The sequence below is a fragment of the Toxorhynchites rutilus genome, chromosome 1 (assembly GCF_029784135.1).
Source record: "Toxorhynchites rutilus septentrionalis strain SRP chromosome 1, ASM2978413v1, whole genome shotgun sequence".
Taxonomy (NCBI): Eukaryota; Metazoa; Arthropoda; class Insecta; order Diptera; family Culicidae; genus Toxorhynchites; species Toxorhynchites rutilus.
Genome location: NC_073744.1, coordinates 108,010,715 through 108,030,228, shown reverse-complemented (window position 1 = coordinate 108,030,228; position 19,514 = coordinate 108,010,715). Strand labels below are relative to the sequence as shown.

At 39.6% G+C, this 19,514-nt stretch overlaps 1 protein-coding gene across 1 annotated transcript; it reads left to right on the top strand.

Annotated features, from left to right (window-relative positions):
• The first annotated feature begins 9,093 nt into the window (after positions 1 to 9,093).
• On the top strand, positions 9,094 to 11,620 carry LOC129761295 (uncharacterized). The gene is made up of 2 exons (XM_055759012.1): positions 9,094 to 9,470; positions 10,282 to 11,620. Exons 1-2 carry the CDS (start codon positions 9,094 to 9,096, stop codon positions 11,618 to 11,620), a joined length of 1,716 nt encoding a protein of 571 aa, XP_055614987.1.
• Positions 11,621 to 19,514: the final 7,894 nt, after the last annotated feature.

Sequence of the window (19,514 nt, the reverse complement as noted above, 5' to 3'; positions counted from 1 at the left end):
TGTTACACTGTGACCAAATATGTTTCAATCAAGTGCTATTAACAGGTGGTTATCGAGTTGGCATTAACCACTGGTGGGCTTCCAGTATCGAGGAAAATGTGGAAATATCTAATCGTTACTGAATATAATCTGCCAGTTCCTTTGGGAATTTTCAAAATATATTCATGTGAAAGAGTTTAATTGAATGTTTTCTATCCATGTAACACTGTGACCAAATACATTTGGTTTTGTGGTTTTTCAATCAATCGCAATTAACAGGATAGCTTCAGAAGATTATTCTTCCCCATCAGTAGGATATTTCCGTATCCAATATTGTATGCGCCCGCAAGCGATTATTGCTCAGTTGCCGAAAGTTCCGAGCTCAGAGAGTTCATTCCCCTCTAGTTTGCCTTCCAAATTGCCATCGTAAACCACACCTTCTCTCGATTCAATCACACACAAAAAGCATACTTAAGCGATATTCTGGTGGTGAGACACATTCATTTTTCGTGAGGACATCGACAAGACAACATCGTTGCCTAACGTGCTGGAGGAGGTGGACGGCAAAGGATCGACACATACACGCACAGAACTCTTTCCGTTAGGATGCCATTCAGCATCGGGAAAGTTCCGGAAAGATCTAATCATTGCTGGAAAATAATCTGCCAGTTCCTCTGGGAATTTTCAAAATATATTCATGTAAAAGAGTTTAATTGAATGTTTTCTATCCATGTTACACTGTGACCAAATATGTTTCAATCAAGTGCTATTAACAGGTGGTTATCGAGTTGGCATTAACCACTGGTGGGCTTCCAGTATCGAGGAAAATGTGGAAATAACTAATCGTTACTGAAAATAATCTGCCAGTTCCTCTGGGAATTTTCAAAATATATTCATGTGAAAGAGTTTAATTGAATGTTTTCTATCCATGTAAAACTGTGACCAAATATGTTTCAATCAAGTGCTATTAACAGATGGTTATCGAGTTAGCATTAACCACTGGTGGGCTTCCAGTATCGAGGAAAATGTGGAAATATCTAATCGTTACTGAAAATAATCTGCCAGTTCCTCTGGGAATTTAAAATTACATTCATGTGAAAGAGTTTATTTTAATGTTTTCTATCCAAGAAACACTGTGACCAAATACATTTCGGCGACTGAGCAATAATCGATTGCGGGCGCATACAATATTGGATACGGAAATATCCTACTGATGGGGAAGAATAATCTTCTGAAGCTATCCTGTTAATTGCGATTGATTGAAAAACCACAAAACCAAATGTATTTGGTCACAGTTTTACATGGATAGAAAACATTCAATTAAACTCTTTCACATGAATATATTTTGAAAATTCCCAAAGGAACTGGCAGATTATTTTCAGTAACGATTAGATATTTCCACATTTTCCTCGATACTGGAAGCCCACCAGTGGTTAATGCCAACTCGATAACCACCTGTTAATAGCACTTGATTGAAACATATTTGGTCACAGTGTAACATGGATAGAAAACATTCAATTAAACTCTTTCACATGAATATATTTTGAAAATTCCCAGAGGAACTGCTGGAAAATAATCTGCCAGTTCCTCTGGGAATTTTCAAAATATATTCATGTAAAAGAGTTTAATTGAATGTTTTCTATCCATGTTACACTGTGACCAAATATGTTTCAATCAAGTGCTATTAACAGGTGGTTATCGAGTTGGCATTAACCACTGGTGGGCTTCCAGTATCGAGGAAAATGTGGAAATAACTAATCGTTACTGAAAATAATCTGCCAGTTCCTCTGGGAATTTTCAAAATATATTCATGTGAAAGAGTTTAATTGAATGTTTTCTATCCATGTAACACTGTGACCAAATATGTTTCAATCAAGTGCTATTAACAGATGGTTATCGAGTTAGCATTAACCACTGGTGGGCTTCCAGTATCGAGGAAAATGTGGAAATATCTAATCGTTACTGAAAATAATCTGCCAGTTCCTCTGGGAATTTAAAATTACATTCATGTGAAAGAGTTTATTTTAATGTTTTCTATCCAAGAAACACTGTGACCAAATACATTTGGTTTTGTGATTTTTCAATCAATCGCAATTAACAGGATAGCTTCTGAAGATTATTCTTCCCCATCAGTAGGATATTTCCGTATCCAATATTGGATGCATAAAACTTGTGGCTCCAACGTAACGCTCTCGTTTTCGAAGTTCTCCAAATATTCATTCATTCAGAATGAATTCAGATTCAACTTCAAACAAATGATCTCTAAATCAACGATAGTCCTACGTCACCCTTGCGGTTATACCATAGATATAACCCACTTCCTGTTTTTTTTTTGGCAGACTTATCTCACTTCTTAACTAGGCGAACCTAGCCAGAATTTTCACTTGCCCCGGGCTTCTGAATGCCAAAGGGGGACTAGGCTCTGCGGAATGCACATATCTGCATGCTCGTGCTGTTTTAGTCCTGACCGAGGAATTGTCGGACAATCGCGCAGGTGCTAAGGATGACCGACTTTTGGATGCCGGCCAATTCCTTCTCGATGTTCAACACCTTTAGCGCTTCCAGAAGTGTCTTCGGGATAATTCCAGTTCCAGAGAGAACGACTGGAACAATTCTTAGGACCTCCCTTAGCCCCCACAGTTCCTTGAGCTCCACGGCCAATGGTCGATACTTGCAGATTTTGCGACCGTGGGTCTCCTCCAGATTCTGGTTCAGTGGAATAGCGACATCGATGATGGTGACTTTGCGGTCACTCTTGTCGTAAACCATTATATCTGGGCGGTTGTGGTGGATCGAGAGGTCGGTCAGAACAGTGCGATCCCAGCACAGCAGTTTTTTTTTATTATTTAAGTCATTTATTTTTACAGGCTCAGTTACATAGGTTTAAAGGAGCCGAACTCTTAGCTATACTTTTATTAGTATATATCGACATGTTTCCTTAAATCTAGGGTTAATAAAGTAGGAAACCGATTACTCGCGGTCGACTCGAGATTAGAAGGGTGATAAACTTTGTTGTTTTGAATTAGTTACGTGGATTTCGATACGAAAAGTGCTATATAGTTCTAGTGAATAGTTGTGTTATTTCTAGTGTTTGTAAACAATAGCTTAAACTCGTCGTCTCCCCACGCAAAATTTTTAGCACGAAAGCGACACCTACCTGCCAGTAGCGAAAAGAATCTTGCACGCAAGATCCTTTTAATCTTCTACGATCGATCCGATTCCAGTAAAGGCCCATTTATACGTTGCTAGTAGCTGACTTGACAGTGAGCAGCTACTGACCCGGTGGGCTCGCTTGACAATTGGTTGACTCGCCTTGTCCGTTCACACAATGTGAGCTGCTGGCAAGAAACTAGATACTACGGCACGGGTTTACCAGAGATGCCAGGCGATTTTTCAAATGTCCTTCAGATAGTCAGAAACAGCAATCAGGTCCGAATTTGTCAGATGATTGATCCGAAATCGACTTCTTTGTTGACAGTTTTCGTCTTAGGTTTTCAGTTGAATTTATCATTACACAATTTTATCGCGAAACACATGCTGGTCGTACTGTGTGCTGAATTTCTTTGAACTGAAGGTACTATCCGAAAAAAGCAGAAAAAAAAAGGATTCGGGCCAGGAATTGGATGCAAAGAAAAGGAGCAACAAATACAATATTGAAGGAACTCTACGATGATGATCCCCGAGAGTACAGAGCAGTGTTGAGAATAACACCTGAAAAAGTGAAAAAACTGTTGAATTTAATTGCTCCACAAATACAACGCCAAAATACACTCATAAAAGAGGAATAAATACTCGTCAAAAACTAAAATAATGAATGAAAATCTACTTTTTTAAATCGAATATGTATTCTGTTTCTTAGAACAATACTTTTTGACGTAGAACTACCTCTTTCATTAAGGGTGCCAAATCAGAAAACAGGTCACGTTTTTATGAAATAAAGTTAACGTTAATAACTATTTTTGCCGTGAACGGATTCTGGCGATTCACATACCAAACGAATCAGAAATTCCCTAAGATTTGTTTGATAAGCTATACATTACAATCCCATAGTCTGTATATGGTTTAAATTGATGAAAATTGAAAACATTCCCATTTCCTCTTACATTTGTTCTGTCCAGTTGTATGCTTTCCCAAACAGAGCTGTCAATAACGAGCAACTTATCGAACGACTTATCGTCAAGTCTCCTTGAACGAAGGAAAAAAAGAAGAACGAAGGGGCCTAGAGTATAAACAGTGGATCTTGCTGACTTCATTCTTCGTCAGGACACCGACTGGACAACACCGTTGCTGGGCGAGCTTGACGGCGAGGGATCGAATGCCTTTCTCAAGGCAATGAGGATGGAGGAGTAATATGAGGGAAGAATAGAGTTTTCCAAAGGCCTTTTTGAAGGCTAGAGATGAATGAACTGAAGAAGTTTAAAGTCTCTTTAATTCATCAAGGAAACGAAGGAAAGGCAAACTTTCAGTATCATTCTAGTTACGAAACAATGAACATCGCTTGTTCTTCCTTGTTTTGCGCCATCACATGCCTTTGTTTCGGACTGAGCTGTGAATGCGACCAAATTAGGGGCTGTCCACATACCACGTGGACAGAAAAAGCACGATTTTAAACTCCCCCCTCCCCCTCCGTGGACAAGCGTGGACATTTTCATACCCCTCCCCCTGTTGTCCACGTGGACATTTTTCTTGATTTTATTAGAATAATTCGGAAAATAACTGAACTGCGCATGAATTAAATTTTAATTCCATTTATGTTTATTTTGTTTCAAATTTTACTTGCTGAACCCTGCCACGTTTGCCGTGGCTCATTTGTGTTTTATGACAGAAAAATGAGTAGTAAATATTCCATATAATTCCATATGAGTTTAATTTTGAAATACTTGTATGTTCTTTGTTTTTTGCTTTTAAAAGGCTTTAAACTTTGCAGTTCATTCGCCTCTAATTAAAATACTTGTAATACTTTGTTTTTCTATTATCTTAAAGGCTATCTGCTATCTGGTTTGTCAACACGGAAACGCACAATATCCAGTTGAACAATCCGCATCCGAAAATAAATTACAAAATTCCAAGGATTGATCTTGAGCAAAGCCAATCGAATAAAATTAAATAGATTTAAAATCACTATCAGATACAATTTAAGCTCACTATTCTTGAACACATGCAAAGAATTGTGTTGCTGTCGCATAGAATACATATTCAATACTAGAAAGTTAATTTACTTTCACAGATTTATTTCTGAAGTGTGCTCATTTCATGTGGAAAGCTTGAAGCTTCTTGAGGCGTTGGCAGTAGCAACAACAATTTTTGAAGTGGCTCGTATGTTGTGTTCTAATATGAGCTCCATCAGAGCTCGAGTTTTTGAAGCGCACAAAAACGAACAGAACGATTTTATATACATAGACTCTTTTTCTATCATTTAAAAAGAATTAAAAAAAAAAAGATAAAGTAGGAAGCATGTACTGATATCTATAGATCCTCACTTGACAAAGGATGAGGAGTAAAAGGTCGAAATTTTTCAGAGATTTCGGAACGCCTGAATCTTCGATATAAATGATGACATTAAGATAAAAAATACAGCATTTTCAAGCAACAAATTTCTAGTGTGTGATGTGTATATGTGTTGTAGATAAAATACTTTGCAAGAACAGATGAAGCGTTTGTAGTTTGTTTTGAAAGTTTCTCTAGATTTTGAGAATATATGCTTACAAGCAATCCAATCAACATGATTATTTTGCGTCCATTCAATTCATAGAGAGTTTCAGTAGAACTATTTACTACAGAGGTATTCTCTATCGAATGAAAAATTATTCTTTGATTTCGAATTAAGAATATTTCATGAAATAATGAACGCACAGCAAATCGATGGTCAAATCTACTCATCGCAATCTTGGAAATATTTAATACATGGTCCAGTTGATGCTTTGACGAATGCATTATTTTATAACAGAGTTAGAGCGTTTCAAAGATCACTCAAAACATTTTCGACATTTCGCCACAGGAAATGTCTGTTCATTCACACGATCAATTCACATTTAGTCATCAGCGCAATAGAAACCTTTTCCGCAATAGTTTCAAAGGGTACTAATACCTTATTAAAAATATTTTCAATATCTATATATATTTTTTTATTTTTCAACTGCTTATTGACCATCCTGCATTGAGTGTCTAGATAGCTTCCAAAATGCTCGTGGGGAAAAAACATCAGAAAACTCACGACTCAATATTTTTTTACTAATCTTGCACGATAAGTTATTTGTATTGCTCTTTAGTTTTCCTCCACTTAAATCCTTATTAAAACGTCACAGTTTACCAGAGAGCAATTCAACGCCAAATTAATCCTCCGATCCTCCCCATTTTATTGAAATTTTGTTCATTTTTTCCAAAAATGTCCCTGAAGCCTGTTGCCCGATTGAAACTTTTTTTTTTTTTTTGAGAAATTCATTAACCTTCTATTATTTTTTTTTACAAATGTTCAAACTATTGAGAAAACTTTCTCATAAATTGAATAAAATATCGAAAACTATTATATCTGTTTAAAATAATATTATTATATATATACTTAAGCTGATCCGAAAAATTTGAAGAGATAGGGGATCATAAAAAATCTTCCACGCAGATGATCAAATCTTAACTACGAAAGAATTATTGAACTTTCCTTGAGACCGGTTTTTTGCCTTAAAATGACTGAACTGAAAATTCAAAAAGTGCGCACGATGCTTTCATTTGAAAATTTGCATAAAATTATGTTGTGAACACATTTAAATTAGTGGAAGATAACAAGAAGGATAATAGTGTGGTGTCAAGGAAGGAACAGTAGAGTGGTTGGAGAGCTTCAGTTTGGCTGATAGAAACAATCCAGTTTATCATGCATTTTTGGAAAATTAATTAAAAACACAAGATTTGAAGTTGGTTCCTTACATTTAAAAGTTGATCCTGGGTTCTATTAATTTGAAAGTTTTACAATTGCATTCTATACTAAATTTTCTTATCTTTCCAATGAACAGTATAATTATTCTAAGGAGCGTACTTTCTAAATTAGAGTTATTTCAAAACATAAAATTAGACTTAACAAAAATTCAACAATTTTCTAGTTGAGAATTGACTACATGCCTAGGATTTTTTCATCAAATATGATCCTCTATCACCTCCTGAAATATTCTATAATTTATCAGAACACTGGCTCAATTGTTTTAAGTTGACGACTAGTGATGCATAGACAATCTCCTGCAAATGTAAATATTTATTCCTAGAAATTAATGGAAAGAAAATACTTTGGAAAAATGATTTTACACGCAATTCTGTATGAAAAACTATACAGACGTTATTATCATATATTGTTCTCGAGATATAACAAAACGTATAGAAAATTATATTTGATAAAAATCATTTACGCATATCATGGAATCTCAACCATTATGGAATCGTTTAATTTTTATAGTTTTGGCTATGAGGGCTCTGCATATCCCGTAACTATAAAAGTTCGATCATAGGAAATAGTTGGTCATTCACAATTTACGTGAGATATTTTTATAATACAGATTTCACTGAAGAAGATCCATGATATGAGAGAAAATATATGAACGTTTGACTGGGCAGCACTCTCAGGCTTCTCAATCCGTTTATTGATAAATACGCAGAGAAAATTCTTCCTGTCCACGTGGACTCAGTCTATACCCCCTCCCCCCTCTCCGTGGACAAGAGTGGACATTTTCTTACCCCCTACCACCCCTAAAGTTGTCCACGTGGTATGTGGACAGCCCCTTACTTACTCTTTGATTGCAATCATTGCATCAAACTGACGTCATTGCATTAATGTTTTGAGCTACACAATTGTGTGGATATATTTGCGCTAGCGTATTAGTAATGAATCTCTGCTGATGCAAATATTCAGTCTTTTTCCAAGCAGTGAACATTGTTTGTTTTCTGTCATCATAAAGGCTTCGTTGGTGCCTTTGACATTGCATCAATGTTATGAACTGACGCTATGGTGAAGCAGGTGTTAAGATTGTGCACCAAAAAAGTATTCGGGGAATACCAAGTTATTCAATCAGTTATAATAAGTTATTAATTTATTTGGGTTCGCGTGCAGATAGAATTTATTTCGCTTATTTAGACACCAAGAAAGTAAATGTCGCTTTGGAATTTTGTAAGTGTTTTGGTTTCGCTTGCCAGTAGCAAATCTTTCTTCACTAAGGATGACAGCTGCGCTTATCTCGAGTATGTATCGTTCTGCGAGCACAAGAATGAATTATCAAACAATTATCGTCAAATGATTCTACAATTAAAAAAACATTCCAGAGCGACCAAACTGGTAGATTTCAAAATTTTCGTAGCATTATAAGGTAATATCCGCAGTTATAATCAAGCGACTTAAATTAAACTACAGCGTAGTTCTACGTTAACAATGCGGTCGTGTCTTGAACACAACCTCCTATAATTTTATTTGCAAGTTGTGAGTGAACTTTGAATGAAAATTTTGCCCGATAATGATTTCATATTTAGATTCTCAAGAAAACTATCTCAAAAAGAAAACGTGCCCCGCCAGCGTGCAAAACAAAATAACAATGATTTCGTTTAGAAACTATGAGGGTTTTATTTGTTTTTCCAATAATTTTCAAGTCTATAAATATCTTCGCATATTTTAAAATATCTTAAAAATAGAGACATTTTTTTACATTTGGCATCCATGATTCGAGCGTTAAATTCTGTTTTTGACGTTTTGAGGGATGTGAGTGCGAGTAAATTCAAAAAACTTTGAAGTAGCTCGCACGCCGGATCACACATGACACTGACTGTCGTGATGTGTTCACACGGTGTGAGTAGCTGCACTGCAGTAACTGACTAGATCGACTCGTATGCTTACTCGTACCGTCTGAACCCGACTTAAGGATGGCATGCACTAAGTGCAAAAAAGTTGTGAAAGATTCGGATCGTATCACTTGTCGTGGATATTGTGGAAACTCATTCCATATGATTTGTGCAAAAGTAGATTACGGTCTTTGTGAGATTTTGGGAACCTACGATCGAAACATTTTTTGGATGTGCGATGACTGCGCGGATCTATTTTCCAATGAACATTTTCGGAATATGACGTCTCGTTTCACAAATGAAAATATGACAGATACACCGTCCATCAAATCGCTTAAAGAGGACATTGCTGAGCTGAAGGATGCAGTTGGTATATTATCCGCCAAGTTAAATTCTAAGTCGCCTAGCTCTACGCTCAATGCATCGTGGAAGCCAATTCCCGGATCGGACGTTGTCCGTAACACACCGAAAAGAAAACAGGAAGACGATAGGTTGGTGAATAACTCTACCAATGTTCGAGGCACTAAAGCTGCATCCGAAGTTGTCAAAACTGTTCCTCCGCCGGCGGAATTGCTGTGGATTTATGTATCCGCATTTGAACCGAGTACTTCCGAAAATGACATCGTTAAACTAACTAAAGATTGTTTGAACTTGAGCGCCGATGTAGAACCAAAAGTGATCAGGTTGGTCCCTAAAGACAAAGATCCTGCCACCTTAAGTTTTGTTACCTTCAAAGTCGGTGTGAACAAATCTATTAGAAACGCTGCTTTGTCGAAAGATACTTGGCCGGAAAACGTGTCCTTTCGCGAATTCATAAACTACCCGCAAAACCAACGAGTCATTTGGATTCCTACGGATCAAACTCCTTCCGGAGGTGGGGGCCAATAGCGCCAAAACCAGTTACTTCGTGCATCAGTTATCGTCCCAGAACGCAATGCCTGTAGCACTAAGGAAGCCCATAGTCCTCCCGACCCAGTCGAGCCTGCAACTCGTACATGCCTTCTTAGTCGTTCTGGTCCTGTGGTCGAGGAAGGTGTCGGGGTCTTTCGAGTCTCTCATACAGCAAAACTGCAGCATTTATCCTGAAATTGAACTCACTGCTTGCATGGAAAGATCCAGCGTAACACCATGCTGCCCACGATCGACACGTATTGTTTCACCAGAGCGAACAACAATCGACGGTCTCTTGATGTACTACCAGAACGTCCGCGGGCTTAGGACAAAGATAGATGACTTGTTTCTGACCGCAGTTGATTCCAACTATGACGTTATAGTTCTCACCGAAACCTGGCTTGATGAACGAATTAATTCCTTACAGTTGTTTGGGAGTATGTATACAGTATTTCGCAACGACCGTAATCATCTGAACAGTTCTAAATCGCGCGGAGGTGGCGTCTTGATAGCAGTTTCAAAACGTCTTAGTTGCTGTCGCGATCCTACTCCTGTCTGTACATCTCTTGAGCAGTTGTAGGTGAAAATTACGACACCACATAGATCATTAAGTGTCGGTGTGATGTACCTTCCTCCAGACCGGAAATCAGATTCTAACAGTATCAACAATCACATCAGTTCGATTGGTGATGTACTATCTCGACTAGAACAGAATGACTTAGCTCTGGTACTTGGTGATTACAATCAATCTGGGCTGATTTTGAACGTTTCTGCTTATGATCATCCTACCATTGATGTTATTCGGTCGAACATCCCAGCTTCCTGCTGTACACTCTTGGATGGTTTCAGCCTGCATAATTTAATGCAAATCAACAAAGTTACTAATATTAACTCACGGATCCTCGATTTTGTGCTGGTGAATGAAGCGGCAGTCACGGAATGTTCTGTTATAGAAGCTCTCGAACCCTTAATCGGTCTTGACAACTACCATCCTGCTTTGGAAATTCATATTAATCTGTCGATACCCGTCCGCTTCGACAATACCACTGAAGTGCGCGAGCTCGACTTCCGAAGAACCGACTTTGTTGCATTAAGGTTTTCACTCGCACAGGCAGATTGGCAGTTCCTGGATACCTGTCCATCGATAGATGAAGCCGTTAACTACTTTGAGGAAGTCGTGAGCCGAGTAATTTCTGACTATGTACCGTTGAGCAGACCTGCTCCGAAGCCTGCCTGGTCCAATGCTCGACTACGTCATTTGAAGCGATTGAGATCAATGGCGCTTCGCAAGTACTGTAACACCCGTAATTTTATTGCCAAATATTTGCTGTCAGTAGCCAGCAAGGAATACCGAACGTACAATCGTTTCCTTTACAAAATGTATACACGGCGCATTCAGGACAATCTACGGCGTAATCCAAGACAGTTCTGGTCGTTTGTGAAAACAAAACGGAAGGAGGATGGGCTACCATTGGAAATTCACCTGGGCAACAGAATTGCCTGCAGCTCATTTGAAAAATGCAAGCTCCTGGTTGAGCACTTCAGAAATGTTTTTAACGATCGCTTCGCTTCATCGATCCAGATTGGAGATGCGATAAGAGATACTCCCAGAGACATTTTTGATTTTGATATCGCTACGATTTCATCAGCCTGTGTTGAATCTGCTATAAAAAAACTGAAATTCTCCAACACTGCTGGTCCCGACGGAATTCCTTCCTGCATACTGAAAAATTGCTCTTCTGAATTTATAATACCGCTGTCGAAACTGTTCAATATCTCGATACAGCAGGGTGTGTTTCCAACACGTTGGAAATATTCATTTATGTTCCCGGTTTACAAGAAAGGAGACAAGCAGAACGTCGTAAACTATCGAGGAATCACATCGCTTAACGCCTGTTCTAAGATATTCGAAATCATAATCAACGACGCATTATTTTCTTGATGCAAAAATTATATTTCTGCTGATCAACACGGTTACTACCCTAAGAGGTCCGTTTCAACGAATCTTGTTCCTTTCGTTTCGCTTTGCCTCAGGAATATGGAAGTTGGAGCGCAGGTGGATGTTGTGTACACCGACCTCAAGGCTGCTTTTGATAGGGTTGATCATAACATGCTGCTTGCCAAACTTGAGAAGCTTGGAGTATCTCCAAGGCTCACTCGTTGGTTCAGGTCGTATCTTACGAACCGAAAACTGTGTGTGAAAATTGGTACGGATCTCTCGGAAAAGTTCACCAATAGCTCAGGAGTACCTCAAGGCAGCAACCTCGGACCGATGCTGTTTTTTATATTTTTGAACGAGATTGGGTTGATCCTCCCAATAGGTAGTCGATTGTTCTATGCGGATGACGTCAAAATTTTTATGACAGTTCGGGAAACGGCTGACTGCTTGCGACTGCAGCACCTGCTAAACACTTTCGATGAGTGGTGCTTAAGAAACATCCTTTCACTAAATGTTCAAAAATGCAACGTCATTACATTTCATCGAAAACTCAAGCCAATAACGTTTACATACATGATCGATCATCATCCTTTGCTACGTGTAGAAAAAATACGTGATCTCGGAATTACGCTTGACTCAGCTTTAAAATTCAAGCCGCACTACTCGGACATAATATCCAAGGCCAATAAGCTTCTCGGATTCATCTTCAAAATTTCGGATCAATTTCGCGATCCCACTTGCCTGAAAGCATTATTCTGTACGCTTGTTCGATCGGTTCTGGAATTCGGCGTGGTGGTTTGGTGCCCCTATCAAACATTGTGGGTGGAAAGAATCGAATCAATTCAAAGAAAATTCGTCCGTTATGCTCTACGTACTCTTCCATGGAATGATCCAATTATTCTCCCACCCTACGAGGCTCGCGGCCAATTACTGGGACTTGATACACTCCAGAATAGAAGGAAGGTAAGCCAGGCATTGTTTGCAGCCAAAGTGCTTTTGGGAGAAATTTATAGTCCTGGTATTCTTGCGGAGATATACATCTATGCACCTGAGAGAGCCCTTCGCACAAGAAGCTTCCTTCATCTTGGACCACGTTTGGCGAACTACAGCTTACACGACCCTATTCGCTTTATGTCAGCACGATTCAATGTGTTTTATGAATTCTTCGACTTCAACCAATCTGCCGAAGCTTTCCGTTGCCGGATTCAACATGGACCACTGAATCAATAATGAATACTGGACGAAGACGCTTCCAACGATGAGTTGTGCTAAATGATTATGTTTATATTAATGTTTATATTTTGACCATGATATGTTTTTATGTGCTCCTTTCAATGTATGATGTAAAGATGTGGGGTTTTTACGCCATTTTGGCTTTTCCCCGCCAATTTTTCAATATGACGATATATAGTCAGATGAAATAAAGATGAAATAAATAAAACATCGATGCACGTACATGGGAGAGAAAAAAGAGGAACGAATTCGTATTGGGGGAAGTCACTTCAAAATGCAATGAGGACAATTTGACAATTTGGGAAGAATGAAATGATATAATCGAGTCGGTAGAGAGAGATAGCGACTAAACGCCCGACTGACTGTTCAGTCGTTTTGGCGGAGAAACTGGGTGAAGAAACTGGGGGAAGAAACTGGGCCATTACTAACTGACTACGGATATAGTCAGTCGGTTAGTCAGTTGACTATGACTATGCCGTGCCCTGCTATCATCATTGTCACGGACAGTTGTGTATAAAAATGAACGCCGTTAAGTGAAAGAGTTCATTCCCGTTATGTCAGTTGCATAATTTCGGACGTTTGAACGTTATGTAGGTAAAATTAATACAATGTATGAGATAATATGGGGTTGGGGAAAAAGAAATGTCGTTTTTCTGATCAAAATTTGACGCTTTATTTAACATATTTAAAATTATCCGATTTAAGTCAAATATGCGCCGTTTTATTCGCAAACTTATTGCCATTTAGAAGGCAACTTCATTACCGCAATCCCCTCCCCCTTATTAACCCCCTCTCCTTATTTGCAAAAAAACTCAGACAGTCAGTTTTCGCAAGCCTCTATTGAGGCCAACTTAATATCATCAAGAGCGTTTTGCATGGACCGGAAGAGATGATAATACTTGGAGCCAGGTCCGGACTATACGGTGTGTGCAATAGGACATCCCATCCGAGCTCCTGTAACTTCTGGCGGGTCATCAAAGATGTGTGAGGCCGAGCGTTGTACTGGTGGAAAACAACACCATTCCTATTCATCATATCTGGCCGCTTCTGGTCAATCGCCTGCTTCAAACGGTCAAGCTGCTCACAGTAGAGAACCGAGTTGAGGGTCTGGTCATAGTTGAGCAGCTCATAGTGGATGATTCCCTTCCAAACCCACCAAACACACAGCAAAACCTTCCTGGCCGTCAATCCGGGCTTGGCGATGGTTTGGGCCAACTCACCGCGCTTCGACCACGACTTTTTTCGCTTTAGGTTGTCCTACGTGATCCACTTTTCATCACCAGTCACCATTTTCTTCAAAAATGGGTCGAGTTCGTTCCGTTTCAGCAGTGCATCGCAGGCGTTGATTCGGTCTAAAAGATTGTTTGCATCAACTCGTGTGGCACCCATACATCCACTTTTTTGACGTAGAACTACGTCTTTCACTAAGGGTGCCAAGTCAGAAAACAGGTCACGTTTTTATGAAATAAAGTTAACGTTTTTTTTTTTTTTTTTTTTTTATTAATTCGTTTATTTTTGCAGGCTCAGTAACTTAAGTTTAAAGGAGCCGAATTCTTAAATATAATTTTAAAACTATATATATAAACAATTTTCTTACATCTATGGTTAGTAAGGTGGAAAACCGATTACTCGCGGTGTACTCGAGTTTAGAAGGGTGACATATTTTTAGGAGAAGGATGGGGTATAAGAAAACTGTAACAATGTTGATGAACACTCAATTCTTAAATCTGTTTGTATATCTATAGTGTTTTTACATTTCAACTTATTCTACTATTTATAGCAAGGGGACGAATCACACACACACACACGAAGATCGATAGCTTTAAGGAAAACATATATATGGGACATGTAATCAAGGTCTAACCGAGCCAACACATCTCTCACCGGTACATTGGGGTGTCTTCCTCGGGCCCGAAGGGAGTTTTCTAAATTCGATCTGGCGACCAGATACACCTCACACGACCAAACAACGTGCTCGATGTCGCGATAACCTTGGCCACAAACACAGAGATTGCTGCTGGCAAGATTGAAACGAAAGAGTAGTGCATCTAAAGAACAATGATTGGACATGAGTCGGGAGAAGGTGCGAATAAAGTCCCGACTCAATTCCAGACTTTTGAACCACGGATTGAGGCTAACCTTAGGGATAATCGAGTGAAACCAACGGCCCAATTCATCTTCATTCCACTTGCGTTGCCAGTTAGCGATGGTATTTTTGCGGACTAAAGAATAAAATTCATTGAAGGCGATTTGACGCTGATAAATATCGCCTTCAATTGCACCTACCATTGCTAATGAGTCAGCCCTCTCTTCTTCTTCTTCTTCTTATATGGCACTAACGTTCCTAGAGGAACTCCGCCGTCTCAACGTAGCATTACTTGCGTCATTTTCATTAGTACTTAGTTGAGATTTCTATGCCAAATAACACGCCTTGAATGCATTCTGAGTGGCAAGCTCTAGAATACGCGTGACCACAGTGCAAGTCAGAGGAAATTTCTTTGAAGAAAAATTTCCCCGACCAGAACGGGAATCGAACCCGAACCCCCGGCATGTTAGGTTTGACGCTAACCACTCGGCCACGGGAGCACAAAGTCAGCCCTCTCATTACCCGGAATTGAGCAATGAGAAGGGACCCAGACAAAGGTAATGACGTAACAGCGTCTGGATGAAGCACTCAAAATTTTTCGTATTCTCTCAAGGAAGTACGGCGAGTGCTTTTCCGGCCTCACTGAACGGATAGCTTCGACAGAACTAAGACTATCCGTTACAATGTAATAGTGTTCAACAGGTCGTGAGGCGACGCTGTCCAGCGCCCAATGAATTGCTGCCAATTCAGCAATATACACTGAGCAAGGATTCTGAAGATTGTCTGAGGTGCTAAAAAATTCGTTGAACACTCCAAATCCTGTGGACTCATTTATAGTGGACCCATCAGTAAAGTACATATTATCACAATTGATACCCCTATATTTTTCATCGAAGATCGTTGGAGCGATCCTCGATCGTTGGTAATCTGAATATCCATGGATATCTTGCTTCATGAACAGATCAAAATGCACAGAGGAATTGATGTAGTCAGGGAAACAAACACGGTTGGGAATATACGAAGAAGGATCAACCTGCATGGAGATGAATTCATGATATGAACTCATGAATCCGGAGTGAAAATTTAGCTCGATCAGCTGCTCAAAATTTCCGATCACCAATGGGTTCATGACCTTACACCGGATGAAGAACCGAAGAGATAATAAATTGAAGCGATCTTTTAGTGGGAGTAGGCCTGCCAAAACCTCGAGACTCATGGTATGCGTTGAGGGCATACATCCCAACGCGATACGGAGACAAAGATACTGAATTCGCTCGAGTTTAATGAGGTGTGTTTTGGCAGCTGATTGAAAACAGAAACTGCCATACTCCATCACTGAGAGAATAGTTGTTCGATACAACATTATAAGATCTTCGGGATGGGCTCCCCACCAGGTGCCGGTAATTGTACGGAGAAAGTTTATTCTTTGTTGGCATTTTTTACTCAGATACCTAATATGGGCCCCCCAAGTACATTTGGAGTCGAACCAGACCCCAAGATACTTGAATGACATAGCATGAGTGATCGGTTTACCCAAAAGTTGAAGCTTTGGTTTTGCTGGTTTATGCTTCCTAGAAAAAACCACCATCTCTGTTTTCTCCGTGGAGAATTCGATCCCTAGCCCAATGGCCCAGGTTGAAAAATTGTTCAATGTATCTTGTAAGGGTTCTTGCAGGTCGGATTCGTTTGATCCTACGACAGACACCACTCCATCATCTGCAAGTTGTCTTAGGCTGCAATTTTGTGTAAGGCAATTGTCGATGTCGCTTACATAGAAGTTGTACAAAAGGGGGCTTAAACATGAGCCCTGGGGGAGGCCCATGTAAGAGAACCGACTTACTGCCGAATCTCCGTGAGAAAAGTTCAAATGTTTCTCACAAAGCAAGTTATATAACATATTATTCAATAGAGGCGGCAGACCCCGAGAGTGTAATTTGTCTGACAAAACCTCTATTGAAACAGAATCAAAGGCCCCCTTTATGTCCAAGAATACTGAAGCCATTTGTTTTTTTTTCGGCGTAAGCCATTTGAATTTCTGAAGAAAGCAACGCAAGACAATCATTCGTCCCCTTTCCCCTGCGGAACCCATATTGTGTATCTGAGAGTAGGCCATTCGTTTCAACCCAACGATCAAGGCGAAACAAGATCATTTTCTCCAACAATTTCCGTATACAAGACAGCATTGCTATTGGGCGGTACGAATTGAAGTCGGACGCGGGTTTTCCGGGTTTTTTAATAGCTATAACTCGCACTTGTCTCCAATCATCTGGAACAATATTATGCTCCAGAAACTGATTGAATAAATTCAACAAGCGATGTTTCGCCACATCAGGGAGGTTTTTCAGCAAGTTGAACTTAATTCTATCCGATCCCGGAGCAGAATTGTTACAAGAAAGGAGAGCAAGAGAGAATTCTACCATCGAAAACTCGGAATCAAGATCGTACCTATCTTGTGGTATACCTCAAACAATTTTTCGCACAGGTGCGGAATCAGGACAAACCTTCCGTGCAAAATTAAAAATCCATCGATGTGAATATTCCTCGCTTTCATTCGTTGAAGAGCGATTTCTCATGTTTCGAGCCACTTTCCATAGTTTTTTCATTGACGTTTCTCGTGATAAACCTCCCACGAAATTTCGCCAATAAGCACGTTTTTTCCCTTTGATCAAATTTTTGAACTGATTCTCAAGGGCTAAATACGTTTGAAAATTTTCAGGGGTTCCACGTTTCCGAAAAGCTTTAAATGCATTCGATTTATCCTGATAAAGCTTGGAACATTGGCTATCCCACCATGGATTGGGAGGCCTTCGACGAATAGTGGAGCCTGGGATGGGTTTCGTTTGAGCGCGAACCGCGCTGTCATATATCAAACGAGAAATGAAGTTATACTCCTCCAATGGAGGCAAACCATCTCTGGAATTGATGGCTAGAGCAATCGCGTCCGCATATTTTTTCCAGTCAATGTGTCTTGTGAGGTCATATGCCATGTTTATAGATTCTGAAGAATTCGACCCAATGGTGATGGAAATTTTGATTGGCAAGTGATCACTACCGTTGGGGTCCTGGATTACATTCCACTTGCAATCTAACGATAGTGAATTCGAGCAAAGTGAGAGGTCAAGAGCACTTGGTTTAGCAGGAGGTTTAGGTACACGTGTTGTTTCCCCAGTGTTTAAAACGGTCATATTGAAGCTGTTACAAAGGTCATATATCAACAATGAACGATTGTCATCGTACTGTTCCCCCCAGGCAGTTCCGTGAGAGTTGAAGTCTCCCAAGATCAATCGTGGCTCAGGAAGGAGTGAGCACATGTCAGCAAGTTGCTTGCGGCAAACCGCAGCTCTCGGAGGCCAATACAAGCTGACAATACAGAGGTCTTTGCCTCTGATGTTTGCATGACAAGCAACAGCTTCGATCCCTCCAATAGGTGGAAGGTCAATTCGAAAAAATGAGTGGCACTTATTGATCCCCAATAGCACCCCTCCGTATCTGTCATCACGGTCCAAGCGTATAATATTAAAATCGTGGAAAGAGAGATCATTTTGAGAAGAGAGCCAAGTAAAAAAAAAGTTAACGTTAATAACTATTTTTGCCGCGAACGGATTTTAGCGATTACCATACTAAACGAATCGGAAATTGGTGAAGAGGCGGTCGCTCTTGACAAACTCATCAGCGAATTCGCATTGATGGGTGCTACAGCAGAGTACAAGCTGTGTGGCATAATTCAGCCTTTTTCCAAGCAGTTAACGTTGTTTGTTTTCCGTCATCATAAGGGCTTCTTTGGTGTCTTTGAGAATGCATCAATGCATTAAACTGACGTTATGGCGAAGCAGGCGTTAAGGTTGTGCTCCAAAAAAAAATTATAGGAGGTTGTGTCCAAGATACGACCGCATTGTTGACGTAGAACTACGCTGTTATTTTATATAAGTCGCTTGTTTATACCTTCGGATATTATTCTATAATGCTGTGAAATTTTAGAAACAACTGCTTAGTAGAATAATCTCTGAAATGATTTTTTCATTGTAGAATCAGTTGACGATAATTGATTGATGATTCATTCTTGCCCTCGCAAAACAATCGTATGTCGCAATTTATTTCATGTCAATGCATTGAAAATTTACCTCGAAGGCTATTCCGGTTGCCTTTTTCGAAATTGACATAGACTCGGCTACAGTCGATTATATACATGTTGCACCAGCACCATTATTCCATATCTCATAACTACATCAATATATCTTTGGCACCGCATGTAAACAACAACAATGACAACACTTACAGGTATCAAATATCATGCTACATGTTATTTAGTATTGCCTCAAAGGAATCGCACCTCTAGATATCGTTCGTACAAACTAAGCGTAAACCAAGCGCCAAACAAGCGTTCACCATAGCATGCAGACAGAGCCATACATTGGTGGCTTGAAACTACTAGCAATATAAACATTTCTCATCATTTTGCGCTATTCTCAAAAGAAACGCTTCTGTTAATATTACTGGCCTCGAAAAGAGTTGCATTACTTTCTCATGCTCGAGAGAAGCGCAGCTGTCACCCTTAGTGGAGGAAGTTTTGCTACTGGT